General features: G+C 41.9%; 2 protein-coding genes across 2 annotated transcripts in view; one reads left to right on the top strand and one right to left on the bottom strand.

Annotated features, from left to right (window-relative positions):
• Nucleotides 1-3,667: 3,667 nt before the first annotated feature.
• The window catches only part of GFM1 (G elongation factor mitochondrial 1), a 42,990-nt gene continuing 21,637 nt past the window's right edge, over nucleotides 3,668-25,020 (bottom strand). Inside the window, exons 14-18 of the mRNA XM_045029814.1 lie at nucleotides 13,909-14,071; nucleotides 12,553-12,697; nucleotides 9,670-9,830; nucleotides 8,816-8,869; nucleotides 3,668-4,111 (exon numbers count right to left, since the gene is read on the bottom strand). Coding sequence (XP_044885749.1) covers nucleotides 3,980-4,111; nucleotides 8,816-8,869; nucleotides 9,670-9,830; nucleotides 12,553-12,697; nucleotides 13,909-14,071 — 655 coding nt within the window. The 3' untranslated portion in view covers nucleotides 3,668-3,979. The remainder of the gene's footprint in view (nucleotides 4,112-8,815; nucleotides 8,870-9,669; nucleotides 9,831-12,552; nucleotides 12,698-13,908; nucleotides 14,072-25,020) is intronic.
• Nucleotides 15,062-24,996, top strand: LXN (latexin). Its single transcript, XM_045029816.1, has 6 exons — nucleotides 15,062-15,373; nucleotides 19,058-19,120; nucleotides 19,850-20,027; nucleotides 20,530-20,666; nucleotides 23,487-23,549; nucleotides 24,652-24,996. The coding sequence occupies exons 1-6, from the start codon at nucleotides 15,245-15,247 to the stop codon at nucleotides 24,748-24,750; spliced, it is 669 nt and encodes a 222-aa protein (XP_044885751.1). The 5' UTR covers nucleotides 15,062-15,244; the 3' UTR covers nucleotides 24,751-24,996.

The raw sequence follows: 25,020 nt of genomic DNA, 5'->3' as shown, positions 1-25,020 counted from the left end.
GGATTAGGGTGCAGGGTCCTAGTGCCTGCCCTCCGCCAGTACTGGCAAGGCAGGCTTCCCTTACCCTGAGCCTCTCCAACCCCAAACCCTCAGCCCCAGCCAGAGCCCTCATTCCCCCCGCACCCTAATCCTCAGCCCCAGCCCTGAGCACCCCCACATCATGAACCCCTCATCCCCCTGCACCCTAATCCTCAGCCCCAGCCAGAGCCCTCATCCCCCCCCACCCTAATCCTCTGCCCCAGCCCTGAGCGCCCCCACATCATGAACCCCTCATCCCCCCGCACCCTAATCCTCTGCCCCAGCCCTGAGCGCCCCCACATCATGAACCCCTCATCCACAGCCCTCACCCCACACTCCAAACCTCTTCCCTAGCCCTGAGCCCCCTCACATCATGAACCCCTCATCCACAGCCCTCACCCCACAGCCCAACCCTCTTCCCTAGCCCTGAGCCCCCTCGCATCATGAACCCCTCATCCACAGCCCTCACCCCACAGCCCAAACCTCTTCCCTAGCCCTGAGCCCCCTCGCATCATGAACCCCTCATCCACAGCCCTCACCCCACAGCCCAACCCTCTTCCCTAGCCCTGAGCCCCCTCCTGCATCATGTACCCCTCGCCCTCAGCCCCACAGCCCTCACCCCTGCACTCCCTCCTATCCCCAAACTCCGTCCCAAAGCCTGCACCCCCACCCCCTGCCGCAGCCTGGAGCCTGCATCGAGCACAGAGCCTGCATCCAGACCCCCTCCCCCACCCAAACTCCCTCCCAGAGCCTTAGGCAGTAAATCTAAGTGCGTGTTTTGTCCTTTGAGTGAGGTGCATTACTGAGTGTATATATTTATTAAAACCGCGCGCTTAGGGGAGGAGGTGGAGAAGAGACAGGGCAGGGGCGGGGCCTCATGGAAGGGGTGGATTGGGGGTGGGGCCAGGGGCAGCAAGGGGGCGTGTCAGTGATGCGGCCCTCGGGCCAATGCACTAGTCCTCATGCGGCCCTCGGGGTCATTTGAGTTTGAGACCCCTGGTCTACATTATTGGCTAAATTCTCCCAGTCAAATGTTTTAATCAGAGTCATCAAGCTCAGGCTGTATGGAGATGGGGGTAAATTAAATAATAGTATTTCAATAAGTAAGCCCAGATTCAACAAAGTATTTGTTTTCAAAGCTTTGCTACTTTGTTAGAATGTTTTGGTCCTTTCTGTTCTTTCTCCCTGAGAGGACAGCTGCCTCACAAACCTATGAACAGCTGAAATTCACCCACCTGATGCAATGGTCTATTCATTTACTGAAAGTGTACGTGCACTGCCTCTTTTTCCATAAAAATTGAGATTGGTGACAGATACAAAGCTAGAAGTGACCCCTAAAAATTCCTTGAACAAACTAATGGTTACTATTCAAACAGAAAACAACAGAGCCGTCTGAACGGTTACCTAAACTCCTTACACAGAGTGTGTTACCATGTTACGGATCCAACAAAACCTGTGCAAGACACCATCCTTGTTAGGTAACCTCTTGTCTTAAAAGAAACTTCTCCCACCAAACAACCCAGAAATGTATAGGGTCTGATTCTCATTCACTCATGTAGGTTATATTGGTGTAAGTCCACTGACTAACATGGAATTTCTCCAATTAACACTAGTGTGAGATCAGAATTAGGACCTAAATTTTGAGTTATTCTAAGGCCACTTATACTGAGCAACCAGCTTTTGTCAGTCCCTTCAATAACCACATAACACTGTATCCCTGTAGAGAGATTTTTAGCCTAAATTCAGGAAACACTTGTGACCTTTAGATAGATAAATCTGTGTCTATGTAAGCTATTTGTTTAAAAAAAAAGTGATCCTCTGATAAGAGGCCAAAATGAGGGCCACAAATATATGGGGGAAAAGTGACAATCACCCAGTGTTTACTTTCTCAGCTATACCCTTATTACTTTTATGAGGGGGTTTATCTGTTTGTGGCAAAGGAAGTTCCTGCTAGAACATTTATTTTACTTGATTAAAAAAGAATAAGCAATGTGTGGGGCATTTTTAAAGGCCAAATCCAGTTGATCTTGTTCACAGGCATACTCCAGGTGAGGATAGCTACATACATGAGCAGGGCAAGCAGGATTTGATCCTATGAGGTTCACTGTGCATGGAGATAGATGCATCTATTTTGTGTCTATGTGCACCTGGCAAATCCTTGAAATTGTATTTGTTTACAATAGTTATTTTAAAATAACCATCTTCGCTATCTTTTTGTGAATGCTGATGCAAAGCACGTCACCACGGTTCTGTTCTGTGTCTGGACAACTAGAACAAGGTGCCGGGAACATTGTCCCAAAACGCTTTCTTGATTTTGAGCTTTACACACCATCCCCAACCCATGGCCTATTAACTGAAAAACTGCAGAGAACTGCAGAAAAAAGTATAGCAGGAGTTGGAGCGGTCAGGGACAAACAAATGTGCATCTGAAAATCAAAGTTATTCTTTTGGCTAGGTAATAAAAACTCTAATTAAAACACATGAACAATATCCTCTCTCTTGCCAAATTATAATAGCCTGGCTTTTACTCTGTGCAACCACCCGATGGGAACTAATTAATTGATTCTGAGGATCACTGTTGATGCCAATTTCAATGGTGGTGTGGTAGGGCAGGGGTAAAACCCCTTTAAAGCCCTGCCAAAATGCTGGCTACAGCCTGCTCTCTGGCTCGTAGGCCAGGGGTAGAGATGCAGGGAGCCCAGCTGCAAGCCCTAACGAGGGCTGGCTCAGACAAACCTGCCGGGCTAAGCCGTGACAGCTGGTCTGAGGCAGGAGAAGGCTGTAAAAGCCTTGGGCAAACCTCAGTGGGAAGGCTAGCCTGGGAGGAGACAGGAGAGGAGTATCTCTGTCTCCTTGCCAGTAAGGAAGCCTCAAGGGCCAGGAGACCCTGGGGAGGGTCTGTGGGGCACCAACTGTTGGGGGATCTGGGCACTGCACGAGCACTGTAAATAAAGACATTGGGGTGATTCAACAAAAGAGGGAGTGAACACTCTTTATTAAACCAGCCTAAACACAGGGTGCAGGCACAAAAGTGGGAGAGCCTGCGACCACCCTGTGACAGGTGGATAAAACGACCTTCTTGAATTTGAGATCTGGGGAAGAATTAGCACTGCTTGTATTTGTTTGTGTCTGTTAGGCAGTCACAAAAAGATCCCATTGGAAAGGGGGCAAGCAAATGAAATAGTAGCTAAATCCATAATACATTTCAGTTTATGAAGGTTATTCACTTTAATTCTATTTAAGGCTGGTACAATCCTAAATCCTGGGCAATTTTTTTCAAATTCACTCTAGTGGGCTCATCTGTCCTGAGCAGTGCTGCTGAGCAGCAAATTGCATTGGCAGATACATTTGGATGGTGGATTATTTATGACTTTGGAAAATCTTAGAATTTTGTTTTGGAATCAGAGTAAAATAAATATCTATGTTCACTTCCTGAAATCACATATTGCTAATGAGTGACTTGCAGAAGCAAAAGGGATTGGTTTTGGGAACAGCCTTCAAGGGCAAATTTCATTCTGTTGGATAAGAATTCATCCACCTGATGCCCATCAAGCTGTGTAAATTTAGTCCTCTGAATTGGGATCCTTGAGGATTCAAAATAGAGGCACAATAGTCACAGTATCGTATTTTCCGAAGTAACAAAATAAAATAATTACTATATCATCATTTTAATACAAGTGCTTTAAAACAAAAAATTCAGACAAATTATTATTATAATTTAACATAGATTTTTTTTTGCTAAAGAATGGAATATGTATGTGACCTTTTCAGCCGTGATCGCCGGTAACTTCTGAATGTATCATAAAGGAAGGAGCTTTTAATAAAGATTAGGTCCTGATACAGTCTGAATTCGTCTGTTCACCCTGGATGTGTTGAGTCACTGAGGTTACAGAGCTTTGCAGGAGAAAGAGTTTGTCGGAAGATTGTGAAAGCTGCTAATTAACACTCAGGAGGAGGCAAGTCAGCTCTTGGCCTTGCCCTTTTTCACGGGAAGCTGTCCTGTTGCTTCTAAGTATTTGTGAATTAGGTCCTCTTGAACACTAGGTAAACATGGCTGGTATCTACTGTATTCCATTGTATATTCACCCTTTCCCTGAAGGGGGAAAAAAAAATCAAAGTTAGGGACACTGTAAACACACACATACATGGCAGCTAGATTGCACAGTGCTCTGCAAAGCAGTATGCAGTAATAACTGCCAGTAAAGCAAGCAGAGCCACACAATGAAGCATACTGTAATGTCAGACCAGATTTATTTCACATACAATATATTTTTCTTGGAAAGGAGCCGAGACAGATAGTTTTATAACAACCAACTGACCATCACTGGGTTATAATTTTGCTTCCTCTTTTTTTGGAAAAGAATGATGCTGCTGTTAATAATGACCCACTCAACGCCTCACAGGTAGACGTATCTACATGTAACAGAGAATGTTGAGCTGCTATTTGTGAGTGATTTATGTACAGAAAATATCTCACTTGGTAAAAAGTAACTCTAGAAATTAAGTCAACATACAGCCTAAAAAATTCATATTGTTAAAGATGGAGATCTTGCTTGCTGAAGTGCTGCTTTCAAAGATCTTCATTACTTGCACAGAAATTCGAAATGGGCAACACATATTGGACTTGGAAAGTAGCTTCTATGCCCAAGCTTTTTTATTCTGATAGACACTAAGAAGAGTGTTAAATTCATGCATTACATTATCACTTAAGATTAGGGAAGAATTTTTTTTTCCCCAAAGCATGTGAAAATCATTAGTCTGCAATGACAAAGCAAATATTTAGGAGGTATCAGAACTCAGATTCTCATTTTCATTGTAACAATATTTATTATTTGTCTTTTGTAGAAGACATAAGTGAAAGCCCACCCATCTATAAACACAGTTTACAGACTGTAAAATATGGAGGTGTCCTCCTGTCTAACGTATCTTTCTGCATCCCACCAAACATGCATTTATACAGCAACACCTGCTGGTGGCAATGACTCCAGCTGTGTAGACAATGTAGGTTTCTGCACAACATACCAGTGCTCTGGGGTTCAAAATAGGCAGTATTCTCAATTCTCACTTGCCCTGCCCTGACAACTGTCTCCCACCCTTTCCCCATATTCCCTCCTCCCAATACCCTGCATCATGGGCATAGAGTGGAATTGCCCAAGGAGCAATACTTTATTTAAAAAAAACATTTTTAGACCACGCTTAAGCACTTCCAGAATAAGGATGGATTTATGCACATGCATAAATCCCATTGACTTCAATGGAATAGGGATTTTCTTGAACCAGGGCCATACAGAACTTCATTGGGAGAAAAAATGGCAGAATTCTCCAAATTTCAGTCCTGCCAATACTGTTCCATTAACTGTTTATTCCGAGTACTCTTCATTCTTTTCTAAAAGAAAAAAGTGCCCTAGAGAGATTAGGCTCCTCAAGCAGACTGTATGAAATATGTTGCTTTGATTCCTTCAGTACTCTATGGTACCCCCACCTGACTCTCTTCCTCAAAGGAGACAATACCTGAAGATTTTCTGTATATTCTAATCAGCTGAAAACTACGGGCCAGAGTCTCAGGTGGTATAAATACCATAGCTCCACTGACTTCAAAATAACTCTTCTTGTTGTTACATCAGCTGAAGATCTGGCCTTTTATTTCAACCATCCAACAACACCAACATTTTTTGCTTACAAGAGAGAAATTTCCATCTCCTAGAACTCCAAGAATTTGCAGTTTGAATATCAGCCAATTTGTAAACATTTAAAGTTTCTAAAATCATTAATTATTATTGTTAAAAGAACGTAATGCTACAGGAAGTTTACATGCAATGAAACTCTGGCAAGAACATAGCTGCCTTGGACGATAACCATATTAAGTACAAACATATCATACAAGGATCTAGCCTTTCACTCTCCTTTCTAAACTTCTCAACAGGCATTGCTTCTAAGAGTTACTGCTACTATTAATTACTGGCATACAATTGCCAGCAGGTTGTATTGTTTTCTGTGGAAACTGCCATGGACCCAGACAGACCAATGGGCACAGGCCTTTCTAAACTTGGTTACTCTGGGGAGGTCTCCCCTTTTAGAAGACCTGGCCTCAGTTGAATCTGGAGCCCATCTCCAGAATGGTGCCAAGTTAGATGATGATAAGCCACAGTGTACATGATGTGTAACACTTACTGGACCTTCACAGTGAACTGGACACCCAAGAGAACTGGCTGTTTGTATGGCTAAGCCATTCCCCTTATAGCCCGATGCGAGGCAGTGCAATTTGCTTCCATCTCCGTATCTTTTTCCATGAATGAAACTCCCCCCAATTCTATTCTTCTATGCCTCCACCTGTCCTAATTCAAACTACTACTTAAAAGTCCTTCTTCTGTGTTGCCCCAACAGTAATTAAAAAACCCAACTATAACATCAAAATGTACGTGTTCAACTTGAGAACAGTAACTCCTCACTTAACGTCCTCCCGCTTAACGCTGTTTCAAAGTGATGTCGCTGCTCAATTAGGGAACATGCTCATTTAAAGTTATAAGGGAGCATTGCACAAAGTCGTTTGGCTGCCTGCTCTGTCCACTGCTTGTAAGATTCTGTGGAAGAGCAGTGACTTTACAAGAGAGCATTGCACAAGTTCCTCTTCTCTGCCTCCTACCCCTCCCTCCCAGGATTTTACAATTGTACTATGAGAATTAATGTATGATTTGATTTTATCCTGCCAGCTACCCTTTTTGAATAGCAGAAAGGAATGACAGACCAGAACAATCCTTATGACTGATTATGGTCACCCTTTTGTTTTAGGATAAGTTATAATGTCTACTATGGTTTCCTATATGTACTGCAAATTAGGCACTCTAGTTAAATATACATTTCTTTGGTTTAAGGTTTTAGTAAGTAAGAGACAGGGTCTTGTATTGTGTCTATTTTAAGCAGATTAGAGGAATGTTGAGGGCCTGAAGCCCCAATGTGAATTGTTTTAGTTATAAGATTTAGCAAGGCTTGATTTATAACGTATTCTGCTGAATATACAAGACTGCTGTCTGTATACCTCTGGAGGTTTCTGTAAGAGACTGTTTGTGTGAATGAGGAATGCGTGCATCAGGAAAAGAAAAGGTGTGAAAGCCATCACAAATGTCCAGATGGTCAAGAAAAAGTGAGAAACTTGGAAAGACCAGGAGACAATCAGAAAACATCCATTGTATCTGATGCTAAACATGTTAGCAGCATTGACGACCTCAGAGGTGAGGCAGGCAACCCCGAAGGCGAGACAACAAATAGAAGATAATGATGGGAAACCTGACAATAACCATCAAATGATAACACCACTTAAGGACTAATGAGTATCAGATCGCGACTGACAAGAGCCCAGCTCCTCACTCATGCTCAATCTAACTGGCCATTAGATTGACTCGAGCTACAACAGACTGGTAACTATGAACATCACTGGCAGGACTCTGTGTGTGTGTGTGTATGTATGTATGTGTGTGTGACGAAAAAGCATATGCTAACTGTTGTATTTTCAACATATGCAGTGTTTTTGTCTTCTCCTTTATAAAGATCCCGTGTGCTTTGTATATCATAACATTTTCCCCACTGCCAAAAAGCTGTTGGCGGCGCTTAGGACTTTCTGGGAGGGAGGGGGAGGAGCGGGGAAGCGCTACGTCTCCACTCCTCCCCCTCCCTCCCAGAAAGTCCTAAACACCGCCTAACAGCTGTTTGGCGGCAGGGAAGCACTGGAAGGGAGGGGGATGAGCAGGGAAACACCATGTCTCTGTTCCTCCCCCACCCTCCCAGAAAGTCCTAAGCGCAAAGCGCTGGGAGGGAGGGGGAGGAGAGGGGAAGCACCATGTCTCCACTCCTCCCCCTCCCGCCCAAAAAATCCTAAGTGCTGCTAAACAGCTGTTTTGTGGTGCTTAGGACTTCCTGGGAGGGAGGGGCAGAAGCAAGGAAGCACTGCCTCCCAGAAAGTCCTAAGCGCTGCCAAACAGCTGTTTGGCGGCACTTAGGACTTTCCGGGGGGAGAGGGAATGGGAGGAGGGAGGATGCGGCATGCTCCAGAGAGGAGGTGGAGTGGTGGTGGGAAGAGGTGGGCCTGGAGTGGAGCGGGGACAGGAAGAGGCAGGCCTGGAGCATTCCCGGCAAAGTCTGCGCCTGTTCTTCTCCGGGAAGCTGCTGCTGCTGCTGCGAAGGTGCTTCCTAGCGTCCTTGCCTGCAGCGGGCTGTGCCTGTGTGGGGCAGGCCAGGGGCACTTCCCAACCACAGTACAGTACAGTATATAATGCCTTTTGTCTGCCCCCCCAAATTTCCTTGGAACCTAACCCCCCGGCATTTACATTAAATCTTATGGGAAAATTGAATTCGTTTAACATCGTTTCACTTAAAGTTGCATTTTTCAGGAACATAAAAACAACGTTAAGTGAGGAGTTACTTTAACTGTAGATCACCATAACCCACGTCTTCCTTTACTCCATCCCCTCCCTACCAATTATTACTCTCACTTACAATTGTTGTGTCTAATATTACATCGCAAATAATTCATCGCATGCATCTTTGGCCCATTTTTGTCCTAAAGTGTCTAACACCTGTACAGCTTCTGACTGCTGTAGAAATTAATAAAGTTGAGTACTCTTGAATAAACTACATTAGCTATGCACATGTTTATATTATAATTCTACTCCCTAATTGGATTCTCTTTTCTATTGTTGCTGTCACCATTGTTTCCCACTGATAAGCACACATCTTCAGATGCTTATTTCTGTAAATCTAATATACTTCAACAAAAAGTATCCAGAGTTATTTGCTGACTTACCTCTGTGAAGGATCTCAGTTCTGTGGCGTATCCAAACATATTATTCAGTGGCACCTGAAATCCAATTTAAATTGTATTATACATGTTATTCTTGTGCAAGCAAGGAATTTTTCAATGTAATGTTGAATTAAAGGCTCCAGTCTCCTAATCTTTACTCTGACATCAAAAGAGCCAGTTGGTAACACTTTTAAAATTACGCTTTGTGTTTAGTATTGATTTTCTTATATGGTTTTATAAATGGTGTTTATTTCAAAGCATTAATTTTCATTACGCTCAGCAGGAAAACAAGGACATTTTCAGTTTAAGGACATCTCAGCTAGCTTAATGGCACAACCTCAGTACTCTGTTGTTCCACACAAGAGGTCACCGTTGGAAATATCTCAGGGCTGCAGATTTTAACCAGAATTTCTGAAACAGCACTGAAAAAGTTTGTCCTTGGCTGTACTTGCATTTAAACCATGTTAAGCAGTGATTTGGCTGCACATGTTACTGATACCCACTGTCAGCAATGGATTATTTTTTCTTATGTAGACAAAGCTATAGATGGAGATAAAGCGCTGCCATGGTGGTTAAAAAATGGTTCTACATATTACTATACAATGACAATGACATTTAACTTCTTCCACCAGGCCACACTTATCCCTTGGATATGGTTTACTTATCAGACTAATATGGGCAAATTTGGAGCTCAGAAAAAGCAGCCACAGACTTAATAATAATGCAGAAGAGGAAAGAAGAAATTGCTTCTGTTCATTACCTAATTGCCTATATATTAAAATAAAGTTTCTTGTAAATCAGCTTTAGGTCTGTCATTGAAAGGGGAAACAGGTTTAGACACACTGAATAGCACATACATCAGCATACAGAGTGAAATAGCCATCTACTCCATCTTGTCCTGTGATCACTCCGTGACGACGATTAACTCCAGCAATCACAGCTCCTTGGAATTCATTCGGTGCTACAATTTCCACAGACATAATGGGCTCGAGTATACACACAGTTGCATTTTCCACAGCTGGATAAAAAGGAAGATGAAGTGGAATAGTCACATCCTTATGCTTCCCTCATCCATGCATATTACACATTCTTCAAAAATTATCTAACTCAGGCGTGCAAAATTCTATTCAACTATTACCCCACAGGACCTGGTCCAAAGCCCACTGAAATCAATGCAAGTTTTTCAAAGTGCTTTGGATAAGGCCAAAAGTGACAGGCAAGTGTGTTCATTTCCCATTATAATCACAATGACAGTAAACGGTGAGAAAACAGATGTTGCACCTGGGCTTGAAGATTTCAATGGCAGTTTTGAAAGGTAACACTTAGCTATGAGTTATACTTTTGCATGGACCATCATAGGAACTAGTGGAGAATCCTGGCTGTGATTACTTGATATTCATTATATTCCGGTGCACAACAATGTCAAGAGCTTTCATGATTAATGTTAAGTGTATTTCTTACATTACTGGAGAAGAATGTCTTGACTTCCAGCCTCCCTCAGTGAGTACTTGCACTCTTTATAGCATAGATTTTAAGGCCAGAAGGGGTCATTATGATAATCTACTCCAGTGGTGCCCAAACTTTTCCTCTCGCGCCTTCCCCTTACCTGTGATGGAATGTGTCCACGCCCCCCCTGCCCCGCAGGCCAGGAGCAGAGTCACAGCCGGGGACTGGGAGTGGAGCCCGAGCTGGAGCCAGGGCCAGGGGCTGAGCCGTGGACACTGGCCAGGAGCAGGGCTGTGGCAAGGGGCCGGCAGTGGAAGTGGGGTCACAGTTTCAGCTGGGGCCAGAGCGGCCCTGGAGGCAGAGCAGGGCCGGGTAGTGTTCCCTCCCCGCCCTCTGTGGGGGCTGGCTCAGCCCTCCCCCCCCTCCCCGAACCCCTCCAGACATTTCTCCATGCCTCCTTAGGGGGGCTGGGGACCACTGGTCTAGTCTGCATAATACAGGCCACAGAACGTCCTGCATAATACAGGCCACAAGACTGCACCCAGTTATTATTCCATCATGTCCATAACTTCAATTTGAACTATACCATATCTTTTAGTCTTGAAATACTTGATTTAGAAGCTTGAATTACTGTGTCATCAGTAATATTTTTGAGAACTGAGAATTAATAATAAAATACTGAAAATATATTAGTTCAAGAAGATGCAAGCAGAATGTCAAAGCTTCTGAGGGCATAATGTAACTTCATATGATTCAGTGCACATTACAGACCCATAGTGTGAATTTCTCGGCAACTGTTGCTAATAGGAGAGTGCCTTGAAGACAGAGACTGTAGGCAGTCGTACACAATACAACTTACTTTTATTATAGAGGAAAGTGATTAGAAAATGCTGGTGCAGATTCAATGGTAAGGTTTGCCCCCTATGAATAATTAATTTGGGGTATTTTGCGGAATGGGCATTAGGAGTGGGGAAAGAGGAACCATTTCCTGAAGATGCCGTCTCTTCTAAATAATCTGACTTTACTTTAGGCTCAGTCAAATACCATCTCAGATACTCTTAGAAAAAATTTACTTCCCTGTTTCCTTGGGGAAATAAAAACTCCCTACAGAAGTCTGACACACAAATCATACTTTCTAAGTTTTACTTTGAAGGGGCTTCTATTTGCTGTTTCAGCTTGATAGATTCAGAAAAGATCTGGCAGCATCATTTAGAACTTTTTCAACAAGCATTTGAAACTGTCAGTTTTAGGGATGGAGAGGAGGCATGATCACAATTTGTAGTATAAGAAGCAGAGACATAAACCCATCTTAAAAGAGATCAGTGCAGAGATGTTGTATTTGACTTTGAAATTAAATCTAATCAATTACAATTGCTTGGAACTGAGTGATCAGGGCAGGTTCCTATGACAAGTGTTTTATTATTTCTGCAGAGTTTAAATGCTATGAAAAGTTTTCATCCCTTCTAACCCAAGTGCTATTAGAATCAATAGCTTCTTAGTACTGTTGGAAGACCAGCTTCTAGAAGAAATCCTTTATTGATTTCTCAAAAGTTGCCAAACTCTTACCCTAGCTGGTATGTCATGTAATTTGTAACGTTTATACAAGGGAAGATTAAGTTTACCATTACAATATCAGAGTATATGTTCTTTCAAATATGACTGTACAATCTAATTTTGTTAGTGATTAATATAAGCCCAGATGGAGCCATTCAGGAAGTATGAATTAGGATGTAAATGTACAAACATTAGGCCAGATTTTGATTTCAGTTTCACTAGTATAAATAAGATCAGAATCTGGCCCATTGTCTAGGTAGGAGTTTCTGAGTTTTCTGTTCTTCAGTTCTGTGAATCATTCTGATAAAGTCTATTATCAAATAGCATTTCTAAAGCATCAATTTTTATACCATTAAAGGAACCAATGTTCCACTGTAGCAGCTACCTACTCTGCATGACATTCCAGGAGAGACTGTTCAAACATAATTACTCTTACAGGTGTTTATGATTAGGGAAAGGGTGGTTCCCACAAAGATCTATGCAAAAAGGGTCTATTGTATCTTTCCTACAGCTTCAAGAGTGAGGTCACATTCCTCAGAATGACTGTTTGGAATTTCTACAAATCTTACCCATCTACTACTCAACACAGGTTACATTTGGCCAACTGCCTCTGAACGGGAAATGTGTATGAGTAGGCAAGCAAGCAAGGAGCATAAAAATGAAATCAACAGCTTAATTTGGTTTTAACAAAGATTCAATCACGAGCATGTAAAACAGCACATCTTCAAAGTGGTTGATACCTTGTTTGAGGGCCCCTTCTCCTGCTCGGATGAAAGAGAATTCATTAGAATCCACCATGTGATGTGCACCATCTTCTAGGACAAATCGGACTCCAGAAATCTTGTGACCTATCAGAGGACCCTTTTCACATGCTTCACGGAATCCCTGTGGAGAAGTGTCTCAAAGTTAGCAATTTTCACCCCAAAATACAGCTTTAAAAAAGGATAATGTTAATGGCAGTATGTAAGGAACAGTAAACTGCCTCCAGAGATTAAGCATTAAGTCTTTTGCTAAGAGAAAAAGCTTCACAGCAAGCATAATCCTAAACTATGAATTCTAGTCCTATTACTTGACAAGAAGAAAAAACAAGACCCAAAAAACATAATATAGTAAAGGAAAGAATGTTTCTCCCTCAGAAGAGTGTGAAAGCTTTTTACTGTCATTTCTTAGACTTTGGTTTGCTGTCACTTTGGAAGAGGGCTCTGGTGAGGAATTCAGGACAAGTTTTACTTAAAAAAAAAAATCTATCTAGGTTTTTATGAGATTGCCCATGATTGTGGTATCTGAAGTATCGTCCTGAATAGAGAGAGAATGGCTTGACTAGGCTCACCACCAGTAAAGATGTCACCTTCATTTTTGATAGCATACTTTTTTTTGTAGGCAGTGGTTGGCCAAAATCCTTCTTTTGTTGTGTGACTGAAGTTAGGGGTGCAAAACGGAAGTGTCTGAGAATGACCTCAGTTTGCATAATTAATAAGAGATTCAGAAATACAGCAACATAAAATGGTACAGCAGTGCTATGATGGAGACATTGACATTAACATGCTAATATTAAAAGTTATATGTACTAAACTATACAGCCACATAAAAAAAGACACACGCAGTGGAGACATTTGGGAAATTATTCAGGGTATTTAACTTAGTTGGAGTTTCCTGCACAAAAAGATCTCAGATATGTCACAGACACACTACATTTTTAGAATTTGCTGCTGGTTATACATACCCCAAAGCAGTTACATTCAGGAAAGGGGATGTTAGAAAACCAGTCTCAATGGAAGTAGGATTGTTTTATTATAACATCTGAAAAACAACTTGTTCTTTTTTGTTTGTTTGCTTGTCTTACACTGAATATCACATGCCAAAAATGAGAAAACTGATCTGTTTACATTGTCTTTAGTAATAGAACTCTTAGGAATTGGGCAAAACACAGCAAAATCACTTTTATGCCTTGATCCTGCCTGAACTTGAATCAACAGTAAAACTCTCATTCCCTCCAATGGGTCAGGATTGGTCTCCTCAGGGATAACAATAGGAGGAAGGTAAGAACTGTGCAATTGTTATATCACAAATACAAAATATTAGAAAATATTTTTCACCTTTTCAACAGCAGGTATAAACTGCTTTGGGACGTTTGTTCCAATAGTTCTGTCTTCAAACTCCAACTGTGTGTAGTTCTCTGGATCCAGAGGCTGTAGACACCCTATTACTTTACCAAACTGGCCTGCCCCACCAGACTGTCTCTTGTGAGTATAGTCAAACCTAAAAAGACAAAACACTGTGTTATCTATCATAGAAGCTATGCACTAGTCAGAATTCCAAAGGAATATGTCCCTTTATTGACATTTTGCTTTATCCTATTTAGTTATGCATAACCAAAATGGCTATGCATTTCTATTTATCATTGAAACAATAGCCAAGAATATTCAAGGACGCACATGATGAACAGCATGATTCACCATTCTACAAGAGAGTAAAAAAAGGCAGGATACTACTTTATAGGTCACTGCAGTCCAAACGCTCCAAAATACTCTATATTAAAAAACAAAAAATAGCCGACAGACACCCTTATGGGATATTAGCATGGAAATCAGAACTCTTTTGCGGCCCCAAATTCATTTTCTTTTGCTGTCGAGTCTCCACTTGAAGTCATAATCCTCAACTGTGACATCAATTTGTGGATGCAAAAACTGGGATGTCAAAAAATGTCTGAGATGTTCAGATAGGTAAATAAAACCTTGACAGGATTAACTTGTTAGAAAGTTGTCATGCAAATGACACTTAGTTGTACAGAGAATGAAGAAAAATATAGACAACATTTTTGCAAAACAGAAATTATTTTTTTTCATAAAGCATTAGCTGTTTAAACATGGATGAGCCAGGTAGTCCCTCATACTAACAAGTATGCACTGCTGGGGCTTCTAGTGGCAGAATAAGCTCCCAAAGTGAATTTGCATAATAAAATGTATTATTAACAAAGAATGTAACAGCAGAGACTGGATTTATGAAACAGGCACTAACGGGGAGGCTGGGCCAGGGCTGATCACAAACTCGACTAGTCCCACTACTGGAAGCCCCCACTGGCAAGGTTCATTTTAGTGGCAGTATTTGCAAAGGAGAAGGATTGTGACACACACACACACCCTCCCTTCCAGCCTCCCACATCAGCTTGTCCCAGCTGCTGCGGCTCCCCACTCCTCTTCCGCAAAAGCTAAAGTAAAACACGGCTCTTCCTGTTCCACCGACACAAGGTGACTAACAGGTGACCTGCAGTGGCCAGTACTGCACACGCATCAGCCGCGTCGCTGGCCACGGAGGCTGTAGCGGCTGCTTCCTGCTTTCGCGGAAGCTGAAAGGATCGTACACTCCCCTTGAGTGATCCTTGCTCCGGCCTCGCCTTTCCCACTTGCGCTAGCAAGTAAAGCGCCCTGCTCCATGGAGATCCCCCCGTCCCACTACCCAGCTAGGAGAGCAGCCGTCGTAGCTGTGAACTACATCAACTACCAGCATGGCAGCCCCAGTAAGATCTTTATGTTGCAGGAGGTGACCAAAGCCAGCAGGGAGGTGAGTGCGTGCGGAGGGGACAACACTGCGAAGAGGGACTGGCCAGAAACACCCCGGCACATGCACTAGAACAAATTAGCCTGGGTCTGGAAAGCTGGACACAGCTGAGGGCATATACGGCGGAGATAGGCTAGTTTCCGTGCTGGCTGATTGCTCCAGAGCCACTCCCTACTCGGCTGCTCAGCGCTGATTTAGGAGAACGCAGAGCCCGGGCAGGTAGAGTCCTGTTTCCAAGCCCAGGGGAGTCTCATTGCAGCGTCACACCCATACCAGAGCTGTTCCTTTGCAGTGCTGTAACTGAGTATTTACCAGCCAGCCAATACTAAGGCCCCCAGGTAGGCTACAAAATAGCCATATTATAGCCTCCTTTAGTCTTGTGTGTCAGGACATTAATATATATATCTTTAAGTCACATAGACTTAATCTTCTAATGTTAAAATATTGTTCCCACACAAGACCAAGTTTTAACCCAGGAAGATTTAGGCTAAATTATGGTTTTCTGCTATGGCTTTAAAAAAAAAAAGTGTCCACACAGGTAAAACTACAGTGTTACCCAGGCTCCTGATTTTATCCTGAGTATTGCTATATTTGGTGTTTTGCCTAAAGCCCCAGTTCCTGGAGTCATACAGTTCTCAGCTTTCATTAAAAAAATAACATAGCCCTCATGGTTGCAAATAAAAGCCTGGAAACATAAACCACCACCGCCACCACGAGAGAAATAAAAAGAATGCCAAATTTATAATTTAAAATCTCATGGATTTCAGTGGGGTATTTCCAATAATAAATGTATTACAAATTAATTCTGCTCTTAAATGGCTCCCAGAATTTGTGATGTGGTCTTTGTGTTTTAAAATTCCCCCTGCTCAGTCCTTCATACATCAGAAACAAAGCACATAACTTCACATTAAAAGAGAAACAGAAGATGCTGTGGACACTTGAAGGCTTAGATTCTACAAAGACTTATGCACATGCATGTATGTACATGTCTGCAGGACCAAAGCCTAAAAGTCCATCTACTCAGTGTATGTGCGCATGTAAGATGCCTACATTAGAACTTGACTGTTTTCAGTGACTGGGCGGCCCATTGGGAGTTGTTCAATTTTGCATACATTTGTTTAAGTTTTGATGAACAAAAGGACTAAAAATCCTAAGTATACATCTAACACTGTGTACTTATTTGACAATTGCACTTTGTTATAATGCTTCATAATCTGCTCATAATAATTGGCATATTAAAAATTAGTAATTTAGTAAGAAAATATAAACCCTTACTAACCACTCTGCTATAGTTTTTGCTGAGATGTTTGGTTGGACTACTTATTCATGTGAATTGTAAAAAGATTTGTATTAGTGAGGTGGTGCTGTATTGGGCCGATCGGTATTTTCTTTTGAAGAGAGGAAGGAAAAGGAGGTTTTAACAGTTAAAGTGGGATTTCTTGTTCATCACTTAGCAGGAAAGAACAAAACTGCTTTTACACCTTTCTCTAAAAAGATCTGATTTACCTCTTAGAATTGATCTTTCCCTGTGTCAGGGAAGATTAAAATCCTGTCTCCCCTCCACAGAGACCAGCTCCCCTATCCATTCTAGCTGTCACCATAAAACACTGATAAATGCCCACAAATAATTAAGTCATTGTTCAAGAGTTTCTTCCTTCCATACAGGAATTCTGTAACTCTCCTCAATCCAGAAAGGATCATCGTTGATAGTTATTCCAGGTCTGGCTCCACAAGTAACAGAACGTTGGATTCTTTCCAGACTGAAGTGCATTAACCGCTAACCTGCCATACTTCCTCTCATTCTCACTTCAACTCCCCTCTTTAGGAGACTACTATGCATGGATGAAAGTCATGTTTGAGACTGTGCCTTTAGTAACTTGAGTTACAGATTAACTTACATATCAATAACCAAACTGCTGCTTTATACTGCACAAACATCTATTTGATAAGTACGCTGAATTGTCTACTGGATTCAGCACATCAGGAAGCCAGGAGCTCCCGAATTCTAATCCTGACTCTTACCTGATAATGATGTTGCCTTGGACAAGTGACTTGACTAACACTGAAACAATTCTCCACAAGAGTGTAGTGAGGATTAGTCACTGTTTGTGCATTTTGAAAATGGACCACAATAGAAATGCAAAGTATTAATAAACCTTTGTCACAGCTTTGAGCTTTTTCTTCATTGTTCTTACAGATCAGGGGTAGGTAACCTATGGCACGTGTGCCAAAGGCAGCACGCGAGCTGATTTTCAGTGGCACTCACACTGCCCGGGTCCTGGCCACCGGTCCAGGGAGCTCTGCATTTTAATTTACTTTTAAATGATGCTTCTTAAACATTTAAAAATCCTTACTTACTTTACATACAACAATAGTTTAGTTATATATTATAGACTAATAGAAACAGACCTTCTAAAAACATTAAAATTACTGGCACGTGAAACCTGAAATCAGAGTGAATAAATGAAGACTCAGCACACAACTTCTGAAAGGTTGCCGACCCGTTACAGATAATAGCTGGGACAGATCTGCTCAAAGGTCCCATGCACCAGTTGCTCAAAGATGTCTTAAGTGGCCTTGCTCCCATTACTGGCACAGTCTGAAGAATAATAATTAGCTTGTGCCCATTTTCCTTTTTGTAGTTCTGAAGTATGGAGATAAAGCTGTTATTACAGCTGCACCGCCCTCTCCTCAGACAATGTCCTTTTATATCAGATCAAAGCAGCAGAGAAAGCATAAATAACCTGGTGGTGGTAACTTCTTGCAAAGACTGTTCTCCGGTTCAACACTTCCTGTACTATACAATCTATTGTGTTGAGATACCTGGTTACAATGTGATTAAAATAGTGTAGGTATGAATGAACTATGTTCCAACGTGTGCAGCAGCCTTGCTAGTGCCCAAGGAGGTAGCACAGTTCAGGAACATAGCTTGATTCCACCTACAATGCTAGTATGAAACATGTTTAGTAGAGTTGGGGAGAGGGAAAGGACTACTGTGTAGTAACTGTGCCCGCCAACATTGCAGCTCCTACTGTACTGATGGGATTTTAGGCTCTGTCTGTATTGGCCGAGGAATCAGTTATCACCTTTCCACCAAGAACGCTGGAAAGATATTGTCATGGTTACTATCAGAACAGCTGGGACTCTCTCAGCACAGAGCTGCTCTTGATTTGAGACTGTACCATGTTCCAGAACGCAGTTAGCTGAGTCGTGAGGATAAGTCTATGCTATTCTATAGTGTTTTCATTTTACAGTTCAAATACTTTAAGACCATATACAATTCTTAATTCCTGGAGGGTGGAAGTCACCCAATGCACATGGTCCACACAAGGCTATTATTATTTGTAATACTGTAGTGCTTAAGAGCAGTAAGGATGGGTTTTATGTGGCAGGTAGGACTCTGCATGTTCCCTCTGCACTGGATGTATTTCACCCGCATGGACTTTAAATAAACTGGACCATGGATAACTAACCAGATGTGACACCAGGAACATTGGTGCTGTGTATTAAATGACTAACCTTTAAGTCTGGTCACATGTACACAAAAGATAAGTAAAGAGTTAAATATGTACTGTACAGAGTGACACTGTGCATTGTCATACTTCACAGGAATAACCTGAACAATCTGAAATAAGGAGGATTAAAGATAGAACAGTTAAACTTTTTAAAAATATTTCCTCACTTTAGGACATTCCTGATGTTGGGCATAAATACCACCTTAAATTTTCACTGGAAGATATCCTCCACAAGGTGAGTTCTGCTTTATATTCTTGAATTGTGAATTCTTTAGGGCAAGAATCATCTTTTAATTATACATGTAGACAGCACGTAGCATAAGGGAGCCGTGCTCTCTGTTCAGGCTTGTAGACTGTATCAGTAAATAATCATTTGAAAGTGATCTGGTTGTAAAACTGGAGCACAATACACAAATTTCAGAGCTCCCCTCATTGCTAATCAGGCCATAGGACTGGATTTAACCAAAAGAAGAAACAGCCAGTTTTTGCACCATGAAAGCCCTGAAGTGTCACTTTTTGCTGTACAATACCATGGTATGGCAATTGGCTGAGAAAGGCAATTAGCATATTAAAAACAAGGATGTCTTAGTGTCATCCACTGTGAGTTAGATCACATCTTCAATTTGCAGACCTCATTTGAATATATTTCTCTATCTAAACAACAAGCAGAATATTGTGTCAAATTGATATAAAAGGGAAAGCACCATCACTAAATATATAGCTTTGACATGTTCTATATAAACTACACAGAAAGTTTGTGAATATATTTTAAGGGTAATTAAGATTTTGACCCTGCTTTAATCTTAATGAAATAGTCTGCACATACTCTCACACATCAGACTTGCAGAAAAAATGGCTAATACATAAAACAGTAAAATAGATGCATTGTGGAGTTTTCTACGTATTAACTGTCTATTTTACTTTATTAAAATGGATTAAATCCATGTAACTATTTCTGTAACAGGACAATGCCATTAACTGCACTGCTGAAATTCTTTATCTTCTGAGCAACCAACGTACTGCGCCACAAGTGCATTTTACAGTGGAAGGAGAATTTGGGAAGAACACAGATGAAGCAGATAACAAATTTTACAACAGAATCAAGAGCCTTCAAGAACCGTTGGTTGCACAAAATATTCCAGGTATGAAGATGAGGGAAGGGATTTTGGCAGAAACCTTCACCTTCTTCATTCAAACTTTAGTGTCAAGCATAGCAGCAGCAAGCGTTCATTTGTTTTGAATGTGCTGAGATTGACTTTCAATAACTTTTTTTTAAAATTGCTCTTTTCCTGAATACTTATTAGGCTAGTTGCTTTGCTTTAAAAATTTACGGCTCATCACTGTTGTTAGCATTACAGTAGCTACTGGAGGCTCCAACTGAGACCAGGCCCTCATTGTGCAAGGCTCTGTACTTGAACACTGGAATAGATAATCCCTCTTCTGAACAGTTTACCACCTAAATAGAAAAGCCAAACAAAGGGTAGAAACAGACCTTTCCCAAGGTCACACAGCAGGTCTGCCAGGAACAGAACCCAGATCTCCTGACTCCTAGTCCAGTATCCTACCTACTAGGGTGAGACTGAATGAGTTTCAATTTGTCAGATTTTCACACATTTAATACAGATTATTTGCTTTGGTTCTCAGACAATTATGGCAACACGTCCCCAGAAATGGAGCCCATCAGCCATCTAGCCCGGGTGGCCTGTGGTTATATAATATGGCAGAACTCCACTGAAAACACATTGTACAATTTGGTTCAAATCAGAGATGTCAGGCAGGTGGTAAGTAATGCACCTATCAATGCACTGGGATGATAATAATTAGGAATACATTCAGAGAAGCTGCTATGTAAGGATACTCGAGCTTTTCAAGTTAGTCAAAAGTAACCCATCTGCCACAGCCAAAAGACCCTGTGGCTTTCTTACCAGAAAGAGATGTCAACTTGTCCGAGTATAAGTTTCCTTAGGAAAACCATAGATGGTGTTTAGGCAAGTGGAGATCTGTTGACTCCCTGCTTCTATTGTCTACTTGCCAAGAAGAAATATGGATTTTCTTTTGCAATTACTGTGAGACAACTTAAAATTCAAACACGTTAATCCTGGACACTGGAACACAGAATAGGACCTGACATTCAGAATAACCACAACTGGCATATCATTTAGGATCATGTTGTTGTAGTCTAAACAACTAAGGGGCCATCATACATGTTCAAAGCCCAGTTTTGGACATTCAATATGTGCAATTAACTCAGCTGAGGTTGTGTATGTGAAAGGAACACAGAGTCACAAACTCACTTTGGGTATGAAAAACTGTCACAGACTAATCACCTGAGCATCACCACTTCAGTGGTGTTCATATCATTCTGGGAACAGAATTTGTTAATTAGCTTTTCTCCCTCTGGTGGCTGACTTGGAGCAGGAGTGGATCATGTGTGGATTTTAACACAACTGTCTGCAACAGATAAATTTTAGAACAGGGAAAAGCAGACACCATATAACACTTAAATTAGATTAAATTTCAGATCTGTGCTGTGTTCCTTTCATACAGAGCTAAGATAAATTATTGGTAACTGGAATTATCAGATTTCATTTATCCTTAGATTTTGGTCTGTTTTTGTGTATTCTGCCATCCACACCCATCTCTTATAACATGTTACCATGGAGAGACTTCCTGCAGTGCCTGGCATGTCTCACCCTATTAACATAATTTCATTTACAAGTTATTTTCCTTGTTAGCACACCTTACAGACTTGAGATCTTGAAATTAGTGGGATCTGTGCTCCTAACTCATTTAGGCGCTTTTGAAAAGTCCCATTCTATTCACCGTTATTAGGTGCAAAAACAAAGAAGTAAGAGAGACCAGGGCCTTATTGTCTCTTCTTGCAAGCAGAAGAGATCCTTATTGAATGTGTGGAATGCCAACACGAAAGTATCATTTCCCTCTTCCTTGGAAACCTGCAGAAATGCATGTGCTGTAGGGATTGGATTTAGAGGCTGACGACAGGTCATAGGAGCAGCAAAGAGGGAGTTCCCTTTCTCACAGATCCCTGGAGTTGGGAGGCTACATCCCCCTGCTTCCTCTAAACCAGGGGTGGTCAAACTATGGCCTGAGGGCTGCATCCGGCCCTCCAGATGCATTTGTCTCTCGAGCTCCTGCCTGGGTCGGGGGCTTGCCCCGCTCCATGCGGCTCCCAGAAGCAGCAGCAGCATGTCCCCACTCCAGCTCCTACACATGAGGGCAGCCAGGGGACGCTGCACGCTGTCCCTGTCCCATGCACAGCCCCCATAGCTCCCAGTGGCCAGGAACCGCGGCCAATGGAAGCTGCAGGGGCGGCGCCTGCAGATGAGGCAGCGCACAGAGCTGCCTGGCTGTGCCTCCACATAGGAACCGGAGTGGGGGGACATGCTGCTGCTTCTGGAAGCTGCTTGAGGTAAGCGCCGCCCAGAGCCTGACTCCCTCCCCCTGCCCTGATCCCCCTCCCGCCCTCCAAACCCCTCGGTCCCAGCCTGGAGCACCCTCCTGTACCCCAACTCCCTCATCCCCAGCCCAGAGCCCGCACCCCCCAGCCGGAGCCTTCACCCGCTCCCGCACCCCAACCCCCAATTTCATGAGCATTCATGGTCCACCATACAATTTCCATACCCAGGTGTGGTCCTCGGGCCAAAAAGTTTGTCCATCCCTGCTCTAACCTCTTCACCCAAGGGAACAATTTTTTCTTATCTCTGCATGGTGAAGTTTAAACACCTATACCCAACATTTATGCAAGAGGATACAATTTCTCTAAATTCCAACACCTTTCAGATTAGATCTGGCCTTGAAATATTCATATATTATGGACATAGTGATTAACTGCCCCAATTGACTGGACAATGGCACATGCAAACATTTGCTACGCTTGAAACAAGAGGTATCGTAATAGTGTTTAGTATCAACAGAAACAGAACTAACTTCTATGGGATTCCATCTGGCAGTGTTCTCCCATCCAAGATTATATAATGACAGCAGTATCAGTGGTTGGAGGACTAATCCAACTGATTGCTGCTGCTAGTTTCCCAAATCAGGTATTTTTGTAGCAAGATTTGCTTTCCCTAAAATATGTACTAGCTTCTGCTGCTGTTTATCATTCCCATGTAACTTTGGATTTTCTTAAATGACCAATTGCTCTCCTCGGCTTCTTTGCCCAAATCCTAAATTATTCACAGTCACAAAAATCTAAACACACAACCAAAGCAAAGAGTCTCTATAGCAACATAAGTAAATGGAAAATGAGTCAACACTAAAAAAGTCAAATTGTTTTGGAAAATAAACCCAGTATTTCCCTTGAAAGAGAACATTACATTAGTCATGCCTGACTTTATAAACAGAGCTGTTTGAGCAATCAGTGTGGAGTTAAACTTTGTGTTCTGTCTTTCAGATGTTATTCTGTGATTAAATGAAGTGCAGCATAGAGCAAAACTAAGTTTCATCTGGTTTATACATTACTCTTTTGTAACATTTCGGACATTTTTATTGCCGCCAAGTACAACTAAATGACTGTTTTTATAAATGAAAAGGTAACTTAAATCTCAGTCCTTATTGTCTTGTCTTTATCTTGGTTCCAGAAAAGAAACAATGATTACTTGGAATTTGACTACACGGTCCTACTTCATGATATTGTTTCACAGGTAAAAGTTTTATTGTCAAGCAAAAGGGAAAATTCGATTACCACCTATGAATTCTCTTTCTAGAACCCTTCACATTAGACTGACTGACGTGTTCCCCCTTCACCCTGGTGCTTGGACCAGTAGATTGGCTGCATGACAGAGCTAGACGACCCCATCCACCTTGCATTCTCCAGAGTACTCTGCCTTCATTTGTATGCAGGTAGCAGACCAAGGGTCTCCACTTGTGTGTCAGAGCTTCAGGGATCTTAAATTCTTTGGTTATAATTCTAACTGACTACAAAAACTAAAGAGAAAAGGGTGAAATTCCTGGGCCGTTCCTGTGAGGTGGAGGAGGTTCTTTGAGCAGCTGCTCTCAGACCTCTACATCAAGGGGAAATTATTGCTAGGGTGGTCCGTTCCCCTTTCTGGCCACGTCTGAAGGGGACAAGAAGAGGAGCCAAAAAACATCCAGATCTGCTTAAACGCCCTCACAAGGACCAAAATGCTCATGTGTTGGAGAAATTTGGGTACAGAAGATAACCAGAGAGATGGGGAAGGAGAGGGGGGAGGCTCCATAGCCCAGAAGGAATATAAGCAGTGTACCCAACCAGCAGGAGGGCAAGGTCCACAAAGAGCTGTTGGATTAGGCCATGGAGCTGCCCTACACACTGGGCATGGCACTGGCAGCAGCACCTTAGGTTCCCAAAATGGCATCATCTTACTACACTGTGTCTCAGGTAAATCTTTTTTACAAAGAAAATAATTTGCATTTGATTTAAGGAAAAAGTTTTAGACTCAAAGCTTTAGATACTGTTTAGTGTAAAATCATACACAGATAACATGAGATTCCCCTCCCATTTCAAATATTACCATTCAGACACCCACTGCATCTTCATTAATATTTGCATCTTGTGAACAACACATACCATACTTTAGCCATCAGTGGGGAGGGAAGCTCCTGAAAGGAATTAGCCAACTAATTGCAATACAAAGCACAGTTTTTGTTTCTTTTAAAGTCCTGCACTTGTTTTTGTTTCTTAAACAGCAATCAGTATTCTAGTTCAGTATTGTTCTAAGAAAATTTCCAGTCTTCTCCAGTACATTATGTATGTTTTATCCACAGGAAATTATTCCTTGGCAAATGCAAGTTCTTTGGCATCCACAGCATGGAGTTAAAGTAATAAAGAACAGCCGTCAGCCAAAACATGCAGAGCAGGACTAGAAGCATATCCAGTATGGCAATAATAGATGCTCAGAAGCTATGGTGATGGAGAAGTCATATATGCAGACAGGTGTATAGACAGACTAAGTGATAAACAATATCCTCACTCACTCAGTGAAACCCTCTATTCCTTCCATTTGTATTTTACTTCATGCCCAAACAAATCAAAATAAATGTTATGTATTTCTTCTCTGTAGTGTAAATGCTGTGATGAAGATATAATAAAATGTCTCAGTGCTTGGCTAATTTGGTGTATTATGCTGGATAGGG

Source organism: Mauremys mutica, chromosome 9 (assembly GCF_020497125.1).
Source record: "Mauremys mutica isolate MM-2020 ecotype Southern chromosome 9, ASM2049712v1, whole genome shotgun sequence".
Classification (NCBI taxonomy): Eukaryota; Metazoa; Chordata; order Testudines; family Geoemydidae; genus Mauremys; species Mauremys mutica.
Note: the sequence above shows the minus strand (reverse complement) of the source record. Positions and strands in the feature narration are given on the sequence as shown.

Coding starts and splice junctions, on each gene's coding strand:
- LXN (XM_045029816.1), top strand. CDS start 15,245: ATGGAGATCCCCCCGTCCCACTACCCAGCTAGGAGAGCAGCCGTCGTA. Junction 20,667..23,486: donor TCAGAGATGTCAGGCAGGTG/GTAAGTAATGCA, acceptor TCTTGGTTCCAG/AAAAGAAACAATGATTACTT. Junction 23,550..24,651: donor TTCATGATATTGTTTCACAG/GTAAAAGTTTTA, acceptor TTTTATCCACAG/GAAATTATTCCTTGGCAAAT.